This window comes from Lycorma delicatula, chromosome 1 (genome assembly GCF_047948215.1).
Source record: "Lycorma delicatula isolate Av1 chromosome 1, ASM4794821v1, whole genome shotgun sequence".
Lineage (NCBI taxonomy): Eukaryota > Metazoa > Arthropoda > Insecta > Hemiptera > Fulgoridae > Lycorma > Lycorma delicatula.
The window spans coordinates 166,275,687-166,297,384 of record NC_134455.1 but is presented as its reverse complement, the minus strand read 5'-3'; the positions used below and the strand labels follow the sequence as shown (position 1 = coordinate 166,297,384).

Genomic DNA, 21,698 nt, shown 5'->3' with positions numbered 1-21,698 from the left:
GGGTAAAAGACCGATGACAATTATAGGAGGTTTTATCCACAAAGATTAGATTTTTATTTATACATTTTGTGTAAGCAATAGAAAGTATTAAAAGTAGAAGTTTACTTGAAAGTTAAACATCTAAATAATGGTAGAATATTGTGAAATGAATAACTTTGTATAGCAAGCAAATAGATTATTTGACAGTTTTTAATAGAATATTCATTTTAAAAGAAAGAGCCTATTTTGCAATCATTTTAAAAGTAAAAGTGATCAGTAAATATGATAAATATTTGATTTTCAATGAAAGCGACAAGTCTGTTTCATAACTACAATTACTTAATACCTGAAGTCCATTGATGTTTTTGTCTCATTAAATGAATGATGAAAGATTAGTTTTAAATAAACTAAGGTGGAACCTGATCGGAAAATACATTTGCGTTTTCTTCGTCATTATACTACAAATACAACTAATATTTAAACTTCATGTTTTATGTTCTTGAATATGAATCATTTTCTTCATTAATTATATATTCTTCGCTTATTTCAACTTAAAAATTAGTTAATAATAGTTTCAGTTTATTATAGCAGTAAAAATTATTTATTACAATACTTTCTCCAGCTGCGCAAATTCTGGCTTATTATACCGCACCCTTAATTTTTTCTCCAAACAATAATTTTACGACTTGTTATTTGCAAATAGTTTCAATTTTATTTTACAAAGCTTTGAAAGCTAATTCACAATGATTATAACGTTGTGTCTAAGGAATTTTTAAATTACCGAGTATTTACTTTTGCAGATGAATAAATTTCTATGTCAATAAGCGCAATAAAATCAATGTCTCAGTCTTGTGCTTTGTTTTCTCCAAAACCTTGCTCTGTCAAGAGGCGGGGAACCTACTCATAGGGGAAATCATGCAGAACAGTTGCCCCGTCATCCTTCCTTCACATTTCAATATTTTGCGTACATATGTGGCAGACCCCTGCCTATAAATTTCCACCTGCATATTGTCAATATATCGCCGTTATTTCTTCTTACCTTCGTGAAGATATCAATTATACATGGGAAAGGTCTGAGTCCTCCACAGTGTCAACGTATGCCACATGATACTTATTCGTAATCGGAACTTCGCCCGCTTCTTCACCGATGATGCTCGCCTCCAGTTTCGCCGATAAGACGTTACCCGCTCTAATACAAGGGACCCTCTGTAAGCATGCCATCTGTGGATGGCGCGCAGCTAGACTATCAATTAATCTGTGCTTTCTTTAATATCAATTATTGTCAAAATTTTTAGTGCACCTTCTCTCCTATCGGGCAAACCTACCTTCCTATTCTCATATGCCTCCCTGTGCCAGTTCTTTGCAATAAAGTCGACCATTTCCTCGAGTGGCACACCTTTATTTAGCCTGTCCATTATGAGGAAACCCGTTTCCTCATATGTTTGAATGACAGTCTCTTTAACCTGTCTCTTCGTGTAACTAAGGGTGGCACCATGAACCGTCCTCCGCAGATCCCTCATGGCAATCCCGAGGTCCATTCAGCTCCTTAATAGCACTTACTGCTACTTACTGGTGCATGTATAAATTCAGTATTTTTTAAAAATAAGTATTGTTATAAATGATCAAAAATTTATACTTTTCCGTCTCTAGTAGAAAATGTTTTGTGTCTATCTTGTACGAATATTATCATGCAATTATACTTTTACGTTCGGGTTGGGCTGGTTTAAAACAATGACTTAATGACATCCGATATATCTAATTTGAGTCCTACGTAATAATTTCTGAATTAACGTATACAACTTAACAGACTATTGCCATACCTTTCTAGGCATAATATATTTGTATCTATGAACTGTAATTAAGGAATTCTGACAAGGATAAATATTAAACAATTTAAAAATGAAGCCGCATTAAAAATAAAAAAAAATAATAAACTATCAGCAAACTCACCGACCGGCAATAACTTTCTTCGAGGAAAGAATAAGAAAGTACTCTAAATAAATGATAAAATGAATTAAAATGGTAAGAAAATGAAAGTCAACAGGTCATATATGTTATACATTTGTTTGATGTAGATTATATGTTTACATTTTAAAATATTAGTTTATTAGATATTAATGCTCGATACAAAATGCTAGCGTCACAACTTAAACGGTGTGTTTTGAGTCAAATGCTAAAATAATTGCAAGGTAAAATAGAAATTTAATGAATGCTATAACCTAGTAATTACTGGCACTGAAGCTATCATGTAAAGATATTTGTACCATGAACGCAAAAGACTTTACACAACAAAGATTTGTCGACTACCCTGCATAAATAGTTATACCTATTCCAAATTTTTTAACTTTTACTTTTTTTTATTTGGACCTTTTAAAAACCTTCAACAGCTTTAATTTTTGTTAGATTACTAATGTTATTACAGCTTGTTTAATGTTATAATTAAGTACTATTATTATAATATACTGTACGTAATAATTTATCAGCACACTGAATAAAATGTATATTAGTAGACTATATTTTAACAGAATTAGACGTCGTGCATTGTTATTATTCCTGTACTGGCTTTCATCCGTATATCCTGCTGAATCGAAAACAAATGATTCACAGTTTACATTTCCTAACTTTGTTCCCATAAGAATATTAATTCTGAACAGAAAGTGTTTTAGTTCCATTAATAAGTTCAATTGGCATACAATTATTTACATCTATAAACCTAAAAGTGAAGTTTTATCTGTTAAGCTATCTCTCCTGCGTCCCTTATCCGTTTATAACGAAACCTGGTCTCGTTGAACTTTTACTGAGACGTAGGCTGTATGACGTTTCATAAAATTATTGAGAGCATCGCTTTTTCTCTATTAGAAACGTGTTTTATAATTTTTCAAACGAATATTGTGTCATGTTTTGGCTTTAAGGATTATCCAAACAGAACTTAATCGACATAAAATTTAACCGTCTTGGCTTCTAAATTACGTGATTTAGGGTACGATCCCCCAAATTTATCTAGCTCTTACTTGTCCATTCTTTCATCTTTTACGTTAATATACGTATTTAGCATGTCGCAAACACTTTTACGGTAGTTTTACTTAATCTCCCGTTGTTAATATCCTGCTTATTGAGGGGCGTGCACTTAAAACTTTGTTCTGTCATCTTAAAGATTTTGAAGTGGGTCTCCCATTTTTTCGATAATTTAACTTATATCTGTACAAGTTAAGTGATTGGTTTAAAAATATCTTCAGTGATCCAGTATATTGCGTACGTTCAAATATCGCTGTGATATAAAATAAATATCACATTCGTTGTTCTGGACAAAACGAACATTTTTAAATTTATCAATTACGATTTATTTCAATCGTGCGTTAAATTATTCTTCTAAAATCTATTTTATATCCATGTACTGTATGGAGCACGTATGAGAGTCTAACTTTTGGAGAGCGGGAGATCGGAAGAGTAAAATGACCAAAAGTATTTCTATAAATATATTTAGGAAAAATATCGTTGTTTGCTTGTCTGGCTTTAAATTTTATTGTATAGAAATTCATATCTCTAGAACTGATTAAATTTTTCATCTTAAATTCACTGTATACCTGTTTAATCCGATAATTTCAGCGAAATAAATAAATCTGTATTTTCGAAATGTTAGAACGACAGAAAAATAGAAGATTTTAGTTCATTCTGCCTCCGCTATTTTCTCAAACCGTCATAACACCATTCTTTTTCCGCATACACGAAACGCATAGTGTGTTTTCTAATTTATAAAAATTAATGCAGCTGTTCTGAAATAACACAGACTTAAAGATCACAACTTCCTCCACTGGTAGTTAGGTATTAATGAATAATCAGAAAAATATCTCAAACTATAACCTTCTAATTTTATTTCTAAACAATTATTGGTAAAATCAAATGGAAATTAGTTATGGAAATAATTAGGAAATTAGAGCATATAGTTTCGCTTCTCCACTGGTGAAGGTTTTTCTTACGGGTAAAAGACCGATGACAATTATAGGAGGTTTTATCCACAAAGATTAGATTTTTATTTATACATTTTGTGTAAGCAATAGAAAGTATTAAAAGTAGAAGTTTACTTGAAAGTTAAACATCTAAATAATGGTAGAATATTGTGAAATGAATAACTTTGTATAGCAAGCAAATAGATTATTTGACAGTTTTTAATAGAATATTCATTTTAAAAGAAAGAGCCTATTTTGCAATCATTTTAAAAGTAAAAGTGATCAGTAAATATGATAAATATTTGATTTTCAATGAAAGCGACAAGTCTGTTTCATAACTACAATTACTTAATACCTGAAGTCCATTGATGTTTTTGTCTCATTAAATGAATGATGAAAGATTAGTTTTAAATAAACTAAGGTGGAACCTGATCGGAAAATACATTTGCGTTTTCTTCGTCATTATACTACAAATACAACTAATATTTAAACTTCATGTTTTATGTTCTTGAATATGAATCATTTTCTTCATTAATTATATATTCTTCGCTTATTTCAACTTAAAAATTAGTTAATAATAGTTTCAGTTTATTATAGCAGTAAAAATTATTTATTACAATACTTTCTCCAGCTGCGCAAATTCTGGCTTATTATACCGCACCCTTAATTTTTTCTCCAAACAATAATTTTACGACTTGTTATTTGCAAATAGTTTCAATTTTATTTTACAAAGCTTTGAAAGCTAATTCACAATGATTATAACGTTGTGTCTAAGGAATTTTTAAATTACCGAGTATTTACTTTTGCAGATGAATAAATTTCTATGTCAATAAGCGCAATAAAAAACAGTGTATCTAATTCTTACAGCAGTGAAACCAATTGGTTGCTTGTTAAATACAGTTATTTTTATGAATATTTTTCATAAAAATGAAGGAATCGACTTAAAATGTTACATGATATTATTTTTACAATTAATTAGTTATTACTTATAAAATATTCAAATAAATATACACATATATACTGAGAAGTATTGTGTTCTGCATCGTTGAAAATTGTTTATTAAAATACTACATTTTTGTATAATAATATTTGTAAGAGTTTATGTAATATAAAGTAATAAATACAATTTTATTTTCATTATTCCGTTTATTCTTACTGACAAAGACGCATTCGTTATCAGTCAATAATGACCAACTAAAATATTAAAATTGTGAATTAAATATTTTTAAAAATATTTAATTTTAGAACTGTGTTTTATGGATGATTAACTCACCGCATGATCCTGAAAATTATGAATGAATTTATTGTGTAAACTTTTGTTCGTATAAAAAACATCAAACAAGCTTAACCGAGATTCAAAGCCGATACCTTCCGCTCGAATTTTTGACCTTTAATTAATGTCATTGAACAAATTTGTTATAAGTACGAAAGAAATGAACTGACCCATTGTTATCATTATCAGTTATATATTTAAATTTTAGGTTATTGAAATATTAATTAAAGTATTTTTTTAATATTTAAAAAATTTCAGTTTTATTGTTTTGGAATACTACTAAGATTTTTCAGTTAAAGCTTGATGATATCGCCGTATAAGATTGAAGCTTGTGCATAGGATATGGAAATGGAATTTTTATATTGTATGAAAAATGCCATGCTTGACCGGGATTCAAATCCGGGACCTCCAGATGAAAGTCCGAGACGCTTCCATTCCGCCACGGAGATCGGAGGATTTCTACTTAAGGCAAAAACACTCGATGAAAACATATTTAACTGGATTTGATTAATAAAAAAATTCATTAAAGGTAGTGATAAGAGATTTTATGCAAGAACTATTGATAGGATTAACAGAAAGTTTTGCCAAGCTCAATGAGTGTTCTGAGCCTACAGGATTTTTCTTTCACGAGACCTTCTTAAAGTAGGAGTTTTATTCCTTATTTAGGAGGGAGGCTAACATAAAAATCTTACAGATTCAGTATTGTGAAAAATAAATCTCAAATAAAAACCGCGCACCGACTCCTCGTACTATTCATCACTGCGATGCTGTAGCATCGGAGTGATGAATAGTACGTCAAAGCTCTTCTTTGAAGTTTCCATCTTCATTCACCTTAATCTCAAAAAATCGGCAATTTATGGAAATCTAATCAGTTTCAAACACATTTCTAAATAATCTATCTAGTTTTTCTTGAATACATATTTATATTTATTTAAAATAAAAGCACGAAAATAATACACTTAGTTTTGGTTACAATAAATGAAACAATGTATGAAGTTTAAAACTCATTTAATATATACGTGTATATATACGTATAGATATATATATATATAATAATATAATTATATATATATATATTTGTTTTTTAATAAAACTCTTGCCTTTCTTTCTCTCTCGTCTAAAAGCTTTCTAAATAAAAATCTATTTGAATCTTTATAGTGAATAGTGTTAAAATGTTTTTGTTCGCTTAATGTTATTTCAACTTAAATATTAAGGCTTTGGTCATGTTTTTTTTTTTGTTTTTTTTTTTTGACAGAAGCATAACTTAACTATTCAGACTGCATGATAGAGTATTAATAAACTCATTATTATTATTATGCGCTGCTGGTTGTAGAATGTTGAAGAAATACCAAATAACTCTATTAAAAGTAATTACTGTACTATTTACATGAATTTAGGTTACCAGCTTGAAATTTGCTTACGGACTACCAAAATTTCCATTAGTAATTATATTAAATCTACGGAGCGGTCGTCAGTTTTCTCAACTTAAACTTATTTCCTACATACTTAACCATCAAATAATTGAATTGTGTTTTATTAACTTTCTCTTTCTGAAGTTTTTTAGCTCATAAATTTACATGCAAAAAAGGATTACTGAAAAGAATCTCAAGTTTATGGTGAATAATAACAATAAACATAAACAACTCAAAAAAGAGTATATATATAAACTTCTTATAAGTAAAGCCGAAAGTTTGTTTGAATGTTTTCGCATCACGCGAGAACCAACCAACCTTTCAAATTTGCAGGATACATTCGTGTTATCAAAGGGAAGGTTTTAAGTCATAAATCGAGGCCCTTGACCCTTTCGGGGTGAAATTGTGAATTAGAGATATTATAAGTCATTAAAAAAAAAATCCATTTAATTTTATATTTCTGTCACAATGGCAACTGAAATATGTTGTGGAGTTTTCCTTGTCAAAGGTGTATGTACTTCAGTTACCACCGTCACAATTATTCAGTCTTGTGTAATTTAGTTTCTTTTTCAGGTTTCTATAAAGTCTGAATTCCTTCATTGTTGTTTATCAGTATTATTATCTCAACATGATGGTAAGGGAATGCGGGGCTCCAGGGGGCGGAACCTCTGACTAAACGGGAATGGCGAGCGAAGCGAGCTCTGCATTCCTGGATTTGGCCCCGTGATCCTTAGAAGCCTCGGGAAGCCCCTAGGTTGTCCCCGGGACTCACCTGGACCCCGAGGGCTTAGGAGGCGTACCAGACCGGTTTATATATATATATATATATATATATATATATATGTATATATATATATATGTACTTTATTAATAATTAGAAAATCAAAGTATTATTTACTTATTACTTATTAATATAAAGTTTCTTTTATATACATTAACTACATACATATTTTTTATTTTGTTCCTAGCGTTAATTCTGACGATAAAAACTTCTAAATTAATAAAATGGATAATTGAATTTTGAACCCATATTTTATAAATATTTTCTGTAAGTGAATCTAAATATAGTAATTTATTTTTTAAGAAAAATTCATCATTACATTTAGCGTTTAAAACAAGTGTTAACGGCAGTGTCAGTGTGACTGTGTGGAATTACTTAAGTTCTTCCCGTGTAATGTCTTAAATATGCAGTTAACATGTTAAAATAATCGTAAAACTTCAGTTCGTTTCAGTAATTATTGGGCGTTTAAAAAAGTTATGTTTTCTCCAGTAATTGGAAGAAAATAATTTTTTGATAGTAGAAAAATGTTTTAGGGCAGTTATTCAAAAAGTGAACAGCTATAAAATTATAACCATATTTATTGAGAAACTAGAAGAGGTGTTAAACATGTTCTTTATAACACTTATATTTGCTTTACGATTTTCATTTCACGAGTGAATCTCAAACAAATTATTTAAAACAAAAATTAGATATCAAACTCCTTGCAAGGAGTAATACATTTTATATAAACTTCAAAGGGATATTATGTTTTCAAAATCATATAATATAAACTAAATAAAAACAGTTCACGTAAACTTATAGTGTAATAATAATAATAAAAATGAGGCCAATGAAAATTTATTAGTAAGTTTACCGAGTGTTTTACAAGATTACTATTTTTATTTATTTAAAAAAAATAATAAAAATATAAATTATATTAATTTCCATCTATATTTACGTAATTATATTGTATGTTTTATTAAATAATATTTGAATGATACGGAAAGCTCTCTCATATAAGCATGTGCTCAAACCGAGTGTGAAGAGATTTTTCAAAAATACAATAATACCATGTGAAGAATTTTCGCATAATCCCAATACCAGTTACTAAATTTTCTACTAGTCGTCTTCAGTTTTCTATTTAATGTTTAATGCAAACTGATTATCGTAAAAGTTTTCTTTCCTAAACTTAAAATTGTTTTTAATAGCTGCTGGTATTTCCTTGCAAGATTTTCATTTATTTTTCACTACTCAAAATCATTTTCCATAAAAGATCTGAGAAAAATACATCAAAATATATCATTGACAATTGACTAATCAATCTTTTTTCGGTCGTCATAAACTGTGAATTTTGTCTTATATTACGTAATTCAAGTATTTCGCAATATGGACTACTACAATGCTTACATTATATTTTTATTCTATTTTTTTTTACTTAAATGTAATATAAATAACTTTTTTCCTCAAAAAGGACAACTTTTTTTAAGAATTTACGTATTTCTGAAGCGAAAACGTAATTACGTAAGCGTCCAGAAAGAAAAGGTTTAGGTATTTTTATGTATGTACTGGTAGGTATCCCAAGTTCCGCGGAACTTTAACGAGGATTATTATTAAAGTACTGAAAAATGAACTAAATTTAGATAGAAATACACTAAAACTGAACCATGTGTGAATGAATATTTTATAGATTAAACTTAAACTTCTTTATATAATCTCAGTTATCGCAGCTATCCTATACACTGATTGGTAAAAACGTTTTCGTATGATAGGTTTTCGTCGTGAAAAATATTAGCTTGAAGCTAATAAAAAAGTTTAAATTCATGTAAATTTTAGATAAATTAATTTTAGTTTATAAAAATTAATGATCCGTTGTTTGTAAATGATTAAATTTAATTCTGTATTGTTGCGTTAAATGTTAACAGGTATTACTGGAAACGACTAATTAAACGGAGTGTTTTAACTTCATTATTTTCAGTATTCTGCTTAATGTAACAGCTTTATTACTCACGAAATAGTCGTATTTAACTAATTTTTAGTATTAAAATATATATATATATATATCGTGGAACTCTAGTAAACATAAATGTATATAATGCCCAAGAGAAAGCTTACAAGGAAGTAACTTGGCCGGTCTTATTTCAGTAACCGATTGCTGTTCCAGTTATTCTATTGTGCAGCTGTAACGTAAGTTAAAGAGTTTTCAAATTATTCCTAGCTCAACATCTGTATGAAATATGAAGGGTCATCAAAACGTTCCTCTCCCTCTTTGAAAGGGGTTGAATGTCGCTTTGTCACGATACTAATCAAATAACGTTAAAGTTGTAAAGAAGAAAGTGGTTTTATAATGAGCCTTTCACACCTGTATACTCTTTTACTTTGCCGCACCTGTAGTCACAATTCCTACGTGGAAGTCTTTTCAATGATGATTCCTTATATAGGTGAATTGTCTTCTAAGGAAATTGACAAATTATCTTAAAATTTTACTCGCATACATTGTAGAAGAAAGAAATATTTTTAAAAACCTTTCTCCTTTTACTGTAGTTTATCAATGTCAGTTATTAATTTTTTTGCTAATATCTTCTAAAATACAAAAATAAATATAATTTTTTTTTACAGATAACTTACATTGCGTAAATATACTGCAATTATATAAAATAAATATTTTATATAATTAAAATTTTAAATTAAAAAATTAATATTTGATGATTATATTCTTATAACAAATTCATTAATAAAATTATTCCGTAACTTTTGGTTTAATTACCACACTCTTGTAAGAATACAATACAATCTTGAAATCAATTGAAAAATTGAACTTGTACGATAACGGTCATCATAACTTAGTTTATTCTGCGTAAATTCTATGATTAACAATTTATTTTAAAGAAAGCCTGTTGAAATTTCGGAAATTTCTCGTAAAAATGTACATTTTTTGGCCTATATTATTGGCAGTGAATAGTCTACAACTCTGTTAAAAAAAATATTTAATTTTTTTATTTAAAAAAAAAAAAATATATATATATATAGTACTTAAACGGTATATATATATATATATATACCGTTTAAGTACTTTTTTAATGTTCTTATTGTTTGTTTTAATTTGGCAGCCATTTAAAAAAGCACTGTTTCGGCTTTCACTAAAAACAGGACATTTTTTGCTCTGAATTCACAAGTTTAACAACACCATTCTAGCACTACAATAATTTTATAAATTTTTATAAAGTGATGATAGAATAGAAAAAGAATTGAGAAGTAAAAAACCTTTTTATTAAATAAATACGGAATCTCCAAAGTCAGAAAAGAGTTCAAACGCTTAATAGGGATTAACAGCTAAATAACTGTGCAGATGTACGAAATTCTGTACTGCATTCTACGCTTACGTGAAAAAAGTGACTAACCCCAAGATATAATTTAAAACCAGATATACTATAAGCAAGAAATAGTCAGATTTTATTTTTTAATAAAACTATTATATAGAAAACATTTAATCTTCTAATTACGGGATTACAAAACTATAAAAATATCTTGAAAAAAGTTAAATTGTTAACAATTTTTTTTTTGCGTCCCGCAAGTCGTACAAAAATATTGTATTGTACCTTACAATATTAGTTTTATAAGTAATTTTTTGAAAATCTTAGCGTTTTAAAATTTTTAGAAAATTATGGTCGCTATGGTACATAAGTAGAAGCAATTGCATTTTCATAAGGCCGATTATAATTGCAGGAACAAAGAACTACGGAATAATGCGAGTCTTTGACTGTATTTAGATTTACTCTATTTTTATTTAACTTTGGTGGAAAATTAAATTCAATCTGTTTAAATTGTCCCCACAAAGATAATATGAGTAAAATATTGATAATATGAGTAAAATATTACAATAGCAGTTTAAATATAGTTCGAAATTAAATTATTTTTCTTTTGACGTAAAAATTATAATTATTTATGTTTGTTTTCTTTCACAGGTCATTTGTTTTCAAAGCAAGTCTGGGAACAATACGATAGCTATCAGGATATGCTTAGAAAAGCCAGACAGTAAGTAGACCGCACAGATTTTAAATCGTATTACTGATGTTTGCGATTAATATATGGGTATAAATATTATTCAATATATATATATTATAACAATAATTCATGAAAAAAATTGCATTATTTCACTTGAGATGTATTAACTTAGTTAAGCATCTTCTGACATTAAGATATTGCATATTATGTGTTGTATCTTTTTTATGTTTCTAAGTAATGTATTTTCTATTAGAAAATAACGTATTTTATTTACTAGATAATGGGCTGTATTGCTGATTAGAACTTGTATTTAATTGTGACTGGCAAATAAATAAGATAAATTATCTGATAATCTAAAGTAACACAAATAGCTGATTAAGCCCAATTTCTTTTAAACTACCTGATGAGACGCGGAAAATAAATAAAGATAACACAAAGAAGTAAAACTTCTAATTTATATAAATGGGCTTATATTATTTTCATTTATGAAAATAATCTTCTTTTATTTAGTGCTTTTTATCACTTTTATGTAGGCGAGTCAAAAATTATCTACACTTTCGCCTAACACATCTTCAAGTCATATTGCCTTCTGCGCATACGTGAATTGTTACGACTGCGGCAAAGTGTGCGCATTTTTATCCCGATCGCATCATTTGCGTTCCGGCTATTGCAGTCTAAACGTGTCCGCTCCGCTGACAGTTTGCAACCGTTTGACAGTTTGCTCCGCTGACCAAGGAGCAACGAGTAGTGATCCTATTTCTCTAGTCGTACGGTGTGAAAGAGGCTGAAATTCATCGTAGACTTTTATTATAATAGGAGAAATGCTTTATCAGGTAAAAGTATTTTGCGTGGATCGAAAAAATCAGAAGTGGCGGACGAGTGTGACGCATGAAGAAGAAGGAAGTAGAACACTCGTCAACTTCCACCACGAACGACAAGATTTGGAGAGATGGTTCTGGCAAATAGGCGAATTACCATCGATGAAGTTACGACTTCTTTAAAAATCAGTAGTGGTTCTGCCTATCAAATCATTTACGACGAGCTTGGCTTCCGTAAACTTCGATGGGTACCAAAACAGCTTACTGCAGAACACAAAGCTCAAACGTGTAGATATCTGCCAATGCTTACACGATCGCTACAAGAAGGAAGGCGACACATTTTTGAGCAGAATATTCCGCTGGCTTTTAAAACGTGGATTCATCTCTATGGGCCAGAATCGAAATCAGAGTACAGAGTGGCAACACGCGGGATCTCCAACGAAAAAAATTCAAGATTGAGCCATCGGCGGGAAAGTTAATACTAACCATTTTTGGGGAGCAAAAGGGACTATACTGGAAGACTTCATGGCAAAGGACGAGACTACAATCAACAGCGCGATTTACTGTGAAATACTGAAAAACAAGCTGAAACCAGCAATTCACAGCAAACGCCGATGTCTGTTGTCGAAGAAAGTGTTGTTATTACATGACAACGCCCGCCTGCACACGGCTCGCCACACGGTTCAAATCATCAAGTTGAATTCTGAGGTACTGGAACACCCTCTTTACAGCCCATCTTGTTCTCTTCGACTTTCATCTGTTTGAGCCGCTCAAGGATTCTTTACAAGATAATCAATTTTTCCCAAACTTAGACGTGCAGGAAGCAGTGCAAAAGTGGCTTCGTGACCAACCGGAAACCATCTTCTTGGAAGGAATATGCAAGCTTGTCGACCGCTTTATTTACAAGGCCGATGAGTATGTAGAAAACTGATATACATGTTGAACCCCTTTGTGTAGATAAATTGTAGAACTATCATGTGAAAGGAAGGTTATTTTCATTAAGGGAGGTTATGATGTGGGAGGTGGTTATTAAAGTTTCTTTTAATATTAATAATATAATATTTTTTGGTCGGAATAATATTTTACGGAAAAAATGTGAATAATGACTAAGCAAATTTTTATTCAATTTCTTCAATAAATACGTAATTTACTAATATAACTAAATTTTAAGAAGAAAATTCTAAAGTTATAAAATTTCTCCAAAGAATTCGTTTTTAGCAAGTAATATAGAAAGAATACTATCTATTTTTGATAATATATTAAACAGTATTACTATCTGAAGTGTTCGTGGTCATTCTGAATATAAAAGTTAAAAGACATATCCCTCGAAGTTACGCAAAAATCTTTCTTAAGTTTTATGTAATGTATCACACGAAAATGAAAAAAATAGTATTAAAAAGTGTAAGGCTTCTTTTAATGGTGTTTTTTTACTTTTCTGAATGATGCTTACATTGGAAATAAAAAAGTTGAGAAGTCAGAAAATAGGAATTTATTGCATTGTATTTATTGCATTAACCTAATGTTCAATCGTATTTTAATAGTTACAGTGGCAATTATTAACTTTTTCTTTTATTTTTATTAGAAAATTATAATTGTGGATGTGTCGTAGTTTCATCCACATTTTTACCCTGATACTTTTAATTCGAAGTGAAAGCAACCCTTAAGTGACCGTATTATTAATTACATTTAGTATCCACAGGTGTAGCGAGTAATTTATTAAGATGCTTTTGAATTTTTCTATCCCTCGATAAGATCCAATTCGTATGACTCACAACATGAAAACAATGTCTGGAATTTATAGTAGTAACATTTTTTTTATATAATGAAGTTTAGAAACGTAAATAAATTGTACTTTTAGGATTTTACTCTTTGTATAGTTTATAACATGCACCAAAAGATTCCAATCTCTACTGAGAAATATCAGTTCTCAAATACTAAAAGTGATTTGATGTAGTAAGAAATTCGATTAGATAACAGATTGTCAAGCGGGTACGAGCTGTAAAGTGAATGCCTGTTACGTAGGTAAGTGCTTTAAGATGTTTTACCGTAATATAGGACAACCAAACAAGATATTCTTTTTATTGTACACATGGTGTTTGATTAATAATTTTAAATTAATACTATTTATAGCGAAATTACACCGTCTCTAATTTGCAGAGTCTAGCTTCCCAGTAAGATGTGTAATCTAAATGTAAATATTTTCGTAATTTTCATAAAAACTGCTTAAATTTATATTTTCATACTTCCAAACAAAAAAAAGAGTTAAAAAACAAGCATATGAAAAGATTTCTTGTTTTCAAAATATTTCATACATAGTTGATGACATTCTGAATAGAGCAGTATAGATTTTTACACACATTGAATTTCTCATGATTTAATTGTTATTGTAAATGGATAATTAACGACAAAAAAATGAGTGTAGATCCATAAATCAATAGAGATGGTCGTTCAAATACTGTGCTATCATCATCATAATTGTTTCATTTGTAAAAAAAATAATATACATTCTTTTTTAAAAAGCCGGTTACAATGATATACCACTCGTTAGTTTGTTCCGTTCCACTGCCGAATAATCATAAAAGATGATCCTCTTTTCGTTGATTATTCACGGAACAACTTTTTTTTCTGAACAAAATTCATTTTACCTCATTAGTGGTAGGTATATGAGTTGAATGTTGATTATATATGTTTACTCCTTAGGCATTCAATTTTGTTGTTTACTTTTATAGTGGTTTGTCTTGATTAAATTCTGTGTATTTAAAAAAGAAAAAAAATACTCCTTCCCACTTGATGAATTCTTATTCTTTATTTTTCATGAATTAGTAACGGTAATATTTCATTTATTAACAATATAATCCTTGAACATATATAATGCTACATAATTATATATATATATATATATATATATATATATATATATAAATATAATAATAATAATAATTTATTCAGAGATTATATAAATTTATCACTTCACATAAAAATTAAATATATGTGTTATAAAATTAACAGGTCTTAAAAAATGTAGGATTTCTAAGGATGCATTTAGCAAGAATATGTACTATACTAAATCGATAGGCCGTGTTTATGGTCACGAAAATAAAAAAAATTCTAATCTCGTTGCCTTATTATTTTAGCTGAAAATAAGAATGAGCTAGAAGTTATAAACGGTATAATTAAAAGTTACAGAGGGGAAATTTTATTTCAAAAATAATACGGCTGAAGCGGAAGTAATGTGATGAAACAGAAAGCTTGACAACAACTTCAAATTAAATCTTAACATGGGCAGTCTTTACATTAAAAATTGTCCATCTTCTTTCTTTATCCTGTTTAGCCTCCGGTAATTACCGTTCAGATAATACTTCAGAGGATGAATGTGGATGATATGTATGAGTGTAAATGAAGTGTAGTCTTGTACAGTCTCAGTCCGACCATTCCTGAGATGTATGGTTAATTGAAATCCAACCACCAAAGAACACCGGTATCCACGATCTAGTACTGGAAATTTATATCCGGACGTTGAAGGACATTTTTTATTTTTAAATTTCAAAGGTAATCAAAATAAGTCATCATTACTAGATTAATGCATGTAAGGAGTTCTTCAATCAAAAATGAAATCTGACCATAATTTGGATGACGAAAGAAAACAAGTCATTAATTGCTGTAATTGAATAAAGATACTTGAACTACGTGAATATTTTCGCAGGTAAGGTATGTAGAGAAATTTGAAAAGGTGTTGAGAGTTTTATTACTACGTAGTACGTAGTGGACAATAATTTTTTTAACTAATCTGATTTGGGTTTCAGTTTACGTTTTACTGCTCATTGCCCTCTTTACTGTAATAAAAATTTGCAGAAATTTATTATTTTTTTTTTTTTTTAGCTCGTATATTTTCTATAGTCATTATGATGTTATATATCGAAATGTCAAAGACAAAGATAGAAAGTGAGTGAGAGTGAGAGATCTTTTTTGGGGGAGAAATAGTTGACAAATGGGCGGATAGGTATGACTTATCTTAACCCATCGGGTTGCTCTAGTGGTGAACGCGTCTTCCCGAATCAGCTGATTTGGAATTCGAGAGTTCCAGCGTTCAAGTCCTAGTAAAGTCAGTATTTTTACACGGATTTGAATACTAGATCGTGGATACCGATGTTCTTTGGAGGTTGGGTTTCAATTAACCACACATCTCAGGAATGGTCGAACTGGGACTGTACAAGAGTACACTTCATTTACACTCATACATATAATCCTCATTCATCCTCTGAAGTATTATCTGAACGGTAATTACCGGAGGCTAAACAGGAAAAAGACAGGAAGAAAAGGTATGACTTATCTTGGGAATTTAAGAAGTTGACACTACTGATTTGATGCTTCTACTAATAATATTGGGAAAATAATGTTTTTTTTTGAATTTTTTATAATAAAATCAATTTTGTAGCAAAGGTGTTCAACGTAAGGGTTCTCAATGTAGCAAAATTAAATGAAGAGAAAAGATTACAGACGCTGTCAAGTAGACAAAAAGAAACCAGATCGGCCAAAATATGGGATAAAACCAGATCACTAAAACTAAAATGTAAATTATATTCTGGACGAGAATAAATTTTTCAATTGACAACATTGAATTGTTGATGAAACATGAACAGGACGATTAATGCGTTCTATTTTTATTAAAGTACGCTGATTCCAGAATCAAAAACAGCCCGGAACACTGGGCGTATGAACTGGTTGCAGACGACTATAAGTATAAAAGTATATTAATTATAATGGTTTCCAGGATGACAGAGGAAATTGAATCATTGATAGCTGTGAGACTCTAAATGTGGCGCGTAATGACTCGTATTCAGTATATCAGACACGTCATTATGATGAATTGGTATTTATAACAGACATAAAGTCCATCATTGTAAACTAATTTATTATTGTATTATACAGCTGAAAATGACACCCAGGAAGTGTGTTTATGGAAATTAATGGCTAACTAGAGGCACTGAAGATCTAAAATTGGGGAGAAAACGCACTCTCATAGCCACACTTACAGTGATAGAGTCGTTAACAGGAACTAAATCCAGGATTTGCGTAGCAGAAGAATGAAGTTCAATGGTAAGGTGGCGTTACTGAAAAAAGGTTAGAAATGGCAAGCTGTGTAAGAATGTTGTCACAGATAAGACGAGGCGAGTCCATTTTACAGGCGGTGGTTCTAAGTAATGTAAGATTTTTAGGCTTTGAAACTACTCGTATTTATCTTTTTGCCATTACGTAAGGAAGTGTGATGACGAGACTCGCCAGTTTCATTTTTATTTTTTTAATTGTAGTTTCCTTAAATCTGAATAGTGATTTTCTCTTAGGTACAAATATTTTGATTTACACGCATACATTTCAGACGGTTTACTAATTACGGTGAGAATTATAAAGCAACCTTAATTGTCAAAACTGCTTGCTTAGTTCCTAACAAAAATAAATTATTATAAAGTGGTTTTAAATAACATTAAGACAGTTCTATGATTTAGATGAGAAACATTTATAAAATTTTGGCGATAACTGTCAGCTTTATCAAGGCTTCCCTCGAAATAATATCCTTAAATACTGATTTCATTTTTAAGCTGATTTAATTTTCTTATTAACTAATAATTATTTCTAGATCGCCGAGTTGGTCTAGTGGTAAAATTACCGTCGCAAATCAGTCGTTTAACAACTGATTTTCGAAATCGAAGGTTCTGAGAATCAAATTCTAGTAAACGTTAGTTGCTTTTAAACGAATTTGAATACAAGACAGTGGATGCCGCTGTACTTTATTGGTTAGGGTACAATTAACCACACGCATCAGGAACGGTCGGGCTGGGTCTGTAAAAGATCGCACCTCATTTGCATGTCGTGCAAATCATGCTCATTTCATTGGGCCTTGGAGAGTTGTTCATTTTTTAGTAGTTGGACAGATTGAAACACATTAGGAATAAAAAAAATGATTTCGTATAAAAGTTTTAGATCCACGAAAAAATCCATCGCTTCTTTTAACATAGGGAAGTACGGTTCACATTCACAAGTCTATCGTTAGTGAAAGATCTTTCCAACTTGTTATCTTTCCTCAACTATTAAATTGTTATATTTTTTTCATTGATAATTGATGATACTGTAAATTTTAGAATATTTATTATACAAGTTTTAGCATTCAATAAAAAACATTAAATAGCGTAAAACATTTAGTAACCATTTATTTATTCTTTGAGAAACTTTAGGTTCTTGATCGGACTAAAGTTACTGATGAGAATAAATTTTTCAGTAGTCTGTGATAATTTGCCAAGTCTGATCGGGATTCGTACCCGAATCCCGAAAACTAGTAACGGGACCACAACGCCAAGAAATTCACCACTAATGTGTGACAAATGATGTTTAATTCTTTGCCAAGTCTGATCGGGATTCGTACCCGAATCCCGAAAAGTATTAACGGGACCACAACGCCAAGAAATTCACCACTAATGTGTGACAAATGATGTTTAATTCTTTAGTTATAATTCTTTAAGTTATATGCGTGCTTTAGTTTCAATGCATTATTCAGTTGAGACGATGCTGGATAAAAAAATAATATGTACAAATCCTCCTCGATGTTTTAATTTTTTATGACGTAGAGAAAGTATGGAGCCTGTACACGGCATCTCACGTAACACTTTATATGGTTACATTGTTTATCATTACACTAGAACTCATTATCTAGGATAAAAATTATCGTTAAAAGAAGATAATATCATGCAATAAATGTTATCCAATCAAGAAGTGATCAATTTGCAACGAATTCTGTTGTTTCTTAACTTAATAAACGTTATGGTTTCGCATCGGTTAACCCTATCTTCTTCTGTACTGTTCCTTCACCCTGAGGCTACTCTTTTGTAATCTGAACATTAACCTTTGATACGTAATTTATAATATTTTTTCTGTCGTCACAGTAAGTAACTATCATGGAATATGTAACCTATTAATATGACCTCTCAGTTGATTTTAAGCATAAAAAATATTTTAAAACATTTTTCCTTGAACTCGTTATGAAATAGTCGCTTTTAAAAAAAAAATTTTAACTCCTACAACAAAACTTAATAATTAAAGGAACCTTATTTTTAACATCCCGACAGACTCCAATCAGTCTTTCCGGATCTGTTTGTCTGTCGAATTAGAGACTGCCAGGTTTCTTCCCAACAGACTCAAATCAGCGGAAAGCAAAGGGACGGGCAGCTTTGATAATTGGGCAATTTTACACATTGGTATTTATTAAATAATAGGTAATGTTTTGGATCTCATAGAGCAGCCGTTCGGTTTGAATTATCGGAAAATCATCATAAAATTAATTTTACAAGCATCACTTCAATCACGCGGAATTAATATTCGAACTTCGATCCAGTAAAGTTCATATGAAGCAACACAAAACAACCCAAATAAAATCTTTTACAAGAACGAAAAGTTGTATATTTTTCAATAAAAAAAAATTATTTTTTGACTTAGTCAGGTAAAATTAATACCACTTTTTTTTTAAATCGAAGCTGATCTGAAAACCCAAATAGAGCACACTTGTTGGGGAGCAGTGAGTATATTACACAAAACCACAGATGCGAAGAAATGTTTTGTCATAGTTTATAATCTTGCTAATCCTTGCTATAATCTAGGGATTAAACCATTAAATTATACGTAAGTAACCCATAACTAAATCCTATAAAACATATATTTACGAGCATGGGATTTCAGCTTAGCTGGAGGCTATACATTTTCATTGTTTGTACTTATAGTACATGGTCTACGTTCCCGATACGTACTTTCATATAATTCTCAGCTAAAGTATGTAATTAACATGTTACTCAAATGCTTCAAATTCAATAATATTTTATTCTAATCACGTTTCAAGTGATTAGAAGTTACGTTTAATTTTTAAAGGTACTAGATATGTTTAAACTTTTAAAAAAGTACGTTATATATGGAGTCCTTAAAAAAAAATCTCTTTCGAATTTATTCAAAAGTTTTGTTAAAGATGGGGTTGAATATTTCTCACTTTCTTTTTATTTAGTACTATTGATTGACCTATTGATTGATTTGACAGATTACCCTAATATTCTGCGGAAAGTATTCTAGTAAGAAATGTTTAATATAAGTAGCTATAAATTTTAAAATAATTATGTATAAAAGTGGGTAGTACTCTAAAAACAATATTCTTATTGTTTTTACCGAACTAAACTTTTAGTGGTAATAAAATATTTTTTAAATGTTAGGATTTAAAAATCTCACATTCATTACTGATTTTTACAACACAAAAAATCTGATTTTTATATTTAATTTACTACATAAATGATATTTGTAAATTTATTTATTAATAGACAATAATTAATGTGTATCATTTTTAAATAAATAGAAAAACACTTCTTACCTTCCATAAAACTTTTTTTTCTCGTAACGCATTCACTTAATCACAATTCCGGTATTATTTACTTTCTCTGACAGTATTCTCATTATTGTAATTGCAATTCATTATAACTATTTATATAATAATCTAAACTTTTTTCATTAAAAGAAATATTCTCTTTTTTTTATATAACTATTACTACAGAATGTAATGAATGCCATAAATGTAATTCAAACAAATGACCTTGCCTACAGAATAAATGGTTGACATTTAAATAACTCGGGTATCTTTCTTCTAGTAGTAGAACTAATAATCTTAACTAAAAAAGAAGTTACTCTTCTATTTTCCCTTACTGCGACTAGAAAACACAACGAAACCGGCTTATGATCAAAATAAGAACTGTGCAGCAGTAACAACTACCCCGCTAAGGTATGTGCCCTTATTCAACTCTCTTCACATAAACAAGTATTTATTATAGTAATCTTTGTTGTCGTTGATCTTAAAAATCTTACTCTTTCTTTGTCACTAATTATGGAATAAAATTAACTGTTGTTCGAACCATTTTAGTTTTTCTCCCATCTTTATAAACAATTCATCTTCTAACAGAGTTTCTCTGAAGTACGTGTCATAACTTCAGATTTTTTTGCCGCTGTATTAACTAAAAGCATTATTCTGTGATTAACTGCTTAAAAAAATATAGTATCATTATCAGTGTTTTGCGGTTTAGACCAGAACGTATGCTATTAAGCTAGCTATTCTTGTGGCTTCTTCTGAAGTTCTTTTATCTCCCACCTTTCACGCAATCAATCAGTCGTTTTTGTAATGGCGCCTATAAGCTGTATCGTAAAACCGGTTTACATTTTCTGATGTAGTGATAATTAAACTCTAATGATCATTGACTCGAACAATTAGCAAACCGAATACTCAAACCCAGATTAAAATATTGGATTTTTCAAAATAAAAATATATAAAATTTCAATATGTTAAGATTAATTACATGACATGTAAAGTCAAGAAAATAACGTTTATGAAATGTACAGCGTAAATAAAAGTTATAATATGTAACATGATTGTTTATTTTTATAACAGCTAATAAACACTTAAAATAATTAGATTCTAACGACAATTCTTAT

At 29.8% G+C, this 21,698-nt stretch overlaps 1 protein-coding gene across 1 annotated transcript in view; it reads left to right on the top strand.

Annotated features, from left to right (window-relative positions):
• LOC142317703 (uncharacterized) overlaps positions 1-21,698 on the top strand; it is a 432,460-nt gene that overhangs the window by 312,400 nt on the left and 98,362 nt on the right. The window contains exon 6 of the mRNA XM_075354249.1: positions 11,334-11,403. Coding sequence (XP_075210364.1) covers positions 11,334-11,403 — 70 coding nt within the window. The remainder of the gene's footprint in view (positions 1-11,333; positions 11,404-21,698) is intronic.